The 4781-nt window shown below is 45.9% G+C and overlaps 1 protein-coding gene across 1 annotated transcript; it reads right to left on the reverse strand.

Annotated features, from left to right (window-relative positions):
• Positions 1-1039: 1039 nt before the first annotated feature.
• LOC145099107 (uncharacterized) lies at positions 1040-1507 on the reverse strand. The gene is made up of 2 exons (XM_079036694.1): positions 1399-1507; positions 1040-1329 (listed from the first exon to the last, which is right to left on the reverse strand). The coding sequence occupies exons 1-2, from the start codon at positions 1505-1507 to the stop codon at positions 1040-1042; spliced, it is 399 nt and encodes a 132-aa protein (XP_078892820.1).
• Positions 1508-4781: the final 3274 nt, after the last annotated feature.

Raw genomic sequence — 4781 nt, forward strand, 5'->3', positions numbered from 1 at the left:
TCTCTGATAATAGCCCACTAAACCCAAAAAGCTACGGATCTTGGATGCGTTCTTCAGTACTTCCCACCGCATCACAGCCTTGACCTTGGCTGGATCAACCGAAATGGCCTCCTAATTGATTATGTGCCCCATAAACTATACCTCTCGCAGCCAAAAGTCACACTTGGAGAACTTTGCATAAAGCTTCTTCGTCCACAAAGTCTCCAATACCTCTCTGAAATGTTGTGCATGCTGCTCCTTGGTCTTAAAATAGACCAGGATATCATCAATAAAAACGATCACCGACCGATCCAACATTGGTCTGCACACTCTGTTCATGAGATCCATGAACGCTGTTGGCATCAACATTGGTATATCAACATTGGTGAGCCTAAATGGCATCAACACGAACTCGTAGTGCCCATACCAAGTCCTGAAAGCTGTCTTCGGTATATCCTTATCCTGAATCCTCATCTGATGGTATCCGACCGAAGATCAATCTTGGAAAACCAAGACGCGCCCTGCAACTGATCGAACAAATCATCGATCCTCGGTAATGGATAACGGTTCTTCATGTTAGTTTGTTTAGGTCTCGATAATGCATATCCCCTGTGACCAATCCTTCTATTTAACGAACAGGATCGGAGCTCCCTACGGGGAACTGCTTGGATGAATAAACCTTCAGTGTAGCAGCTCCTAAAGCTGCGTAGATAGCTCCTGCATCTCGGCGGTGCCAACCGGTATGGTGCCTTCATTATTGGAGCGGCACCCGACATCAAGTCAACGAGAAACTCCACTTGACTCTCCGGAGGCACTCCCGGTAACTCCTCTGGAAAGATATCCCAAAACTCCTATACAACCGGCATACTACCCACATCTGTCATGGTCTCGATCCTCGTATCCGAGATATATGCTAGAAATCCCGTACAACCCTGCTGCAGAAATCTCCGAGCCCTCACTGCCGAAAAGAGGATCGGTCCCTACGAGGCCCTCTCTCCATGAATAACTCGTTCTCCACCGCTTGGGGTTCAAACCCTTACCAACTTGCGCTCGCAATCGATCATGGCCCCATTGGCCCCAACCAGTCCATTCCGACAATCACCTTTAGCCCTCGCAATGATATCGATACTAGATCAACCTGAAACCTCTCTCCAAGCACGTTCAGGACACAGTCCCGATACACCCTCGCAACACTCATAGTTCGGTCATCTGTAATCTCTAGCTTAAGCGGGGAATCTAAAGTTCCCGCCGCATCCCGAAACTTCTTGCTAAGTGTAAGAGACACAAACGATTGGGTAGCTCCTATGTCGAATAAAGCGTGAGCAGACATACCATTGACCAAGAAGGTCCCTATACATATGCACAATGTACACATAATCAATGCAATTAATTATAGAGCAGAGAAGAATAAAAACATACCAACCACAACGACTGGTGTTTCCCAAGCCTCATCAGTAGTCAATTGAAATGCACGATTCTTCACCCCTGGAGCATCCGCCTTAGCATGCCGACCATCGGTAGTCCTCATCGTGGCAGGCGCAAACACCACCAGTGCTCCTCCCCATCCATGCAACCTCGGATAATCGGCCCGTTTGTGGCCGGTCTGGTTACAATGAAAACAAATCAAGCCCTTCTTGGGGCAATCCCTGCTCAAGTGGCCCTGTTGTCCACATGCGTAACATCCTGAGCCTGTTATTCGACAAGCTCCACCGTGCGGCTTACCGCACTTGGCACACCGGCCCCGACGTTGCTAGCCCCTACTTGATGAATCCGAGGTCTTAGGATTTTTAGCTTGACCTACTACTGTCTGTTCATGCTCAGGCTTCCTCTTGGTGCGGAAGTCCAACTCCATCTCCTACTCATGGGCCTTCTCCACCATCTCAATCAGGGTTTTGCACCCTGTGAAGCTCACAAACTCCTGAATATCATCCCTCAACATGGAATGATACCGTGTTCTCCTCATGTCCTCATCGGTAGTGTATTGTGGGATCAACAATGCTTGTTCCCGGAACATGGCAGTGATCTCCGCGACAGTCTCGGTGGTTTGCTGGAGCTCCTGGAACTCTCTCACCATCCTCTGCACCTCAATGGCTGGTGCAAACTCCAAATGAAATCGCCAAACAAACTCGGCCCACGTCATCTCAGCTACACTGACTTTTCCCACCTGGCTAGTAACCTTGCCCCATCAGTCTCGAGTTCTGTCTATCAGCATACAAGAAGCAAAACCCACTTTTGCTGCATCCGAGCAAGAAATCGTGTGTTGGGTGTATTCAATATCAGCCACCCAGCATCGGCTGACAATAGGGTCCCTGACCTCGAAAAACTCTGGCGCTCCGCACACCTTGAACTCCCATAACGAGGGAGCCCGGGCCCCAACCTGGCCTGCAGCAATCTTAGCTCTAAATTCCCTGAGCCTCTCCACTATAATCTGCATCATACCCTCCTTGATCATCCCAAAGATAATTAGGGTAGTGTCAAGGGTGCCCCTGGTAACCTCTACTGCAATAAGCTCACGCAGCATCTCGTCGATGACCTCGGTAGTGTCACCTGACCCAACCCCGGATCCAGATCCAGATCCCGATCTCGATCCCGATCCCCCCGCTCCAAATCGTGTCATCACCATACTGAACTACAATGCGTAAACTATAATGATCAGAATGTCCAAATAGGGGATCTTTCCACACCGGTCGCCTCAGAGTTTTCAGATCTGACATTGGTTCGGGTACAGGTCATGTACTTTTAGTAATACGGGCCCAATACTACCTTCCACACCTACCTGTACCTTCCCTAAAGCTCTACCTGATAACTCTGATTCGTCCCAATACAAATCATATCCCACCGACTAGGCGACTACCACATATCTCAAATCCTAGGCGATCCTAATATTTGCTCTACTCATATCAATCCCATTAATCATAACAGGTTGCCTTTATGCATGCAAATTATACACAGAAAAGGATCAAATAGAGTTTCGATTAATAGATTCTACCTTAGGACCACAACCATACAAGGAATAGGAAATAAGGCCAAATAAATCATTCTAAGGCTATAAGCCCCTAACCGTATACAATTTTATGAGAATATACATAGCAAGATCCTTACGATTACCATAACTCAAATATCAGTATAAACTGGCTAACATATTAGGGAAACTACTTACTTGGCTCGGCCAATCACGCGCGTTGCACTCTTCTCTTTTCCATTCTTTAAAAGTTTTAACTTTCATTTTATTTTGAAAACAGTTTTTACCGTTTCCTTAGTTTGAGTCTCGACACGCCTGAGGGCATGCCTGAATCCCTCAAACGAAGGCTCTGATACCAACTTGTAACAACCCAATTTTAAAAAGACTTTTTTTCATTTTTATTTAACCAAAATATTTCCGCAAACCATGAGGTTTCCAAATACAATTGTTTCCAAAACTCATAACCATAACAAATTTATTTCAAATCATCAGAGTGTCCTATAGAATGCTTGAGAGAGAGTGCACGCCGTGCCATCAAGCCTTGCCCTAGCCCTTGGGCTCAGATGTACCTGAAACAAATCCACAAACTATAAGCTAATGCTTAGTGAGTTCCCAGAGCATACCCCACACACAATCCACATAGCACATATCATATTAGCTACAAAAGCTATCTCTACCATATAAGCCATGCATACAAACATATAAGGATGTTGTGGGATCCTCCCAAGGTCTTACTCCAGGATGCCATGGGCTCCCCCACATGGTCTTACACCTAAGTGCCATGGGATCCCCCCATGGTCTTTAGCTGGACAGCCATGGGCTCCCCCCACATGGTCTTACATCCATGTACCATGGGCTCCTCCCATGGTCTTTACTTGAAAATCCATGGGCTCCCCCACATGGTCTTACATCCAAGTGTCATGGGCTCCTCCCATGGTCTTTACTTAAAAAGACATGGGCTCCCCCACATGGTCTTACATCCAAGTGCTATGCCCCCCCCCCATGGTCTTTCCCTACAAGTGTCACATATATAGCTAGCATATCAACAAACATATCTAACTATCATACCACATATCTCTACAACAAGTATACCACACATCTCTACAAAAAAAGTATACCATCTATCATAAAATGGGCCGACCTTGGTGCCTTAGACCCATTGGTATGGTGAGAAGACTCACCTCTCGTGAATGTAGAACATGAAAAGCTAAGATTAGCTAATCCCCCACGAGCTGCTTCAAATCAACCGCCTATAATCATCATGTGATTAACTCATTAAAACCCCATATACACCCTTAAAGTCAACCCAGGTCAATAGTTAAGGTCAACAGTCCATGTTAACCTCAACTCGTTGAGTGCATCCAACAATTCGTCGAGTTTTCTGAGTAATTCATCCACTCGCCGAGTTACCTACGTAACTCACTGAGTCCCTCTGGAAACTCATGAATACTGAACTGAAAACTCATGAAACCGAGAACTCACGACAAACGAAAACTCGTGAAACCAAAAACTCACTCGAAGGACCCAAAAACAGGTAAACCCTATTCAACTCGTCGAGTCAGCTAAGGGACTCGACGGGTTCCTTCAGTCTCCTTCAATTTCAGCCCTTTCCAGTCGGATCTAAGGTCCCAAACTCCAAATCCAAACTATCCTAGTGCTAATTCTAACTCCCTAATCTGCTTGTGTATCAATCAGATCCGTTTGATGGTGCGGAATCCCAATCAAACAGATGATGTCAGATCAAATAGAAGAGAAGGAGAAGAAGAATAATATGAATCTTGTTTGAATTGATTAGAATGAAGCTCCCTTACATGATTCACACACAACACACACTTGTTCT

This window comes from Lactuca serriola, chromosome 4 (genome assembly GCF_051521515.1).
Source record: "Lactuca serriola cultivar US96UC23 chromosome 4, Lser_US96UC23_V15, whole genome shotgun sequence".
Taxonomy (NCBI): Eukaryota; Viridiplantae; Streptophyta; class Magnoliopsida; order Asterales; family Asteraceae; genus Lactuca; species Lactuca serriola.

Excerpts from the sequence above, each read along its gene's own strand:
- LOC145099107 (XM_079036694.1), bottom strand. The coding sequence starts at position 1,507 with ATGAGGACTACCGATGGTCGGCATGCTAAGGCGGATGCTCCAGGGGTG. Across the intron at positions 1,330-1,398 it reads AACACCAGTCGTTGTGGTTG|GGACCTTCTTGGTCAATGGT; the intron begins GTATGTTTTTAT and ends GCATATGTATAG.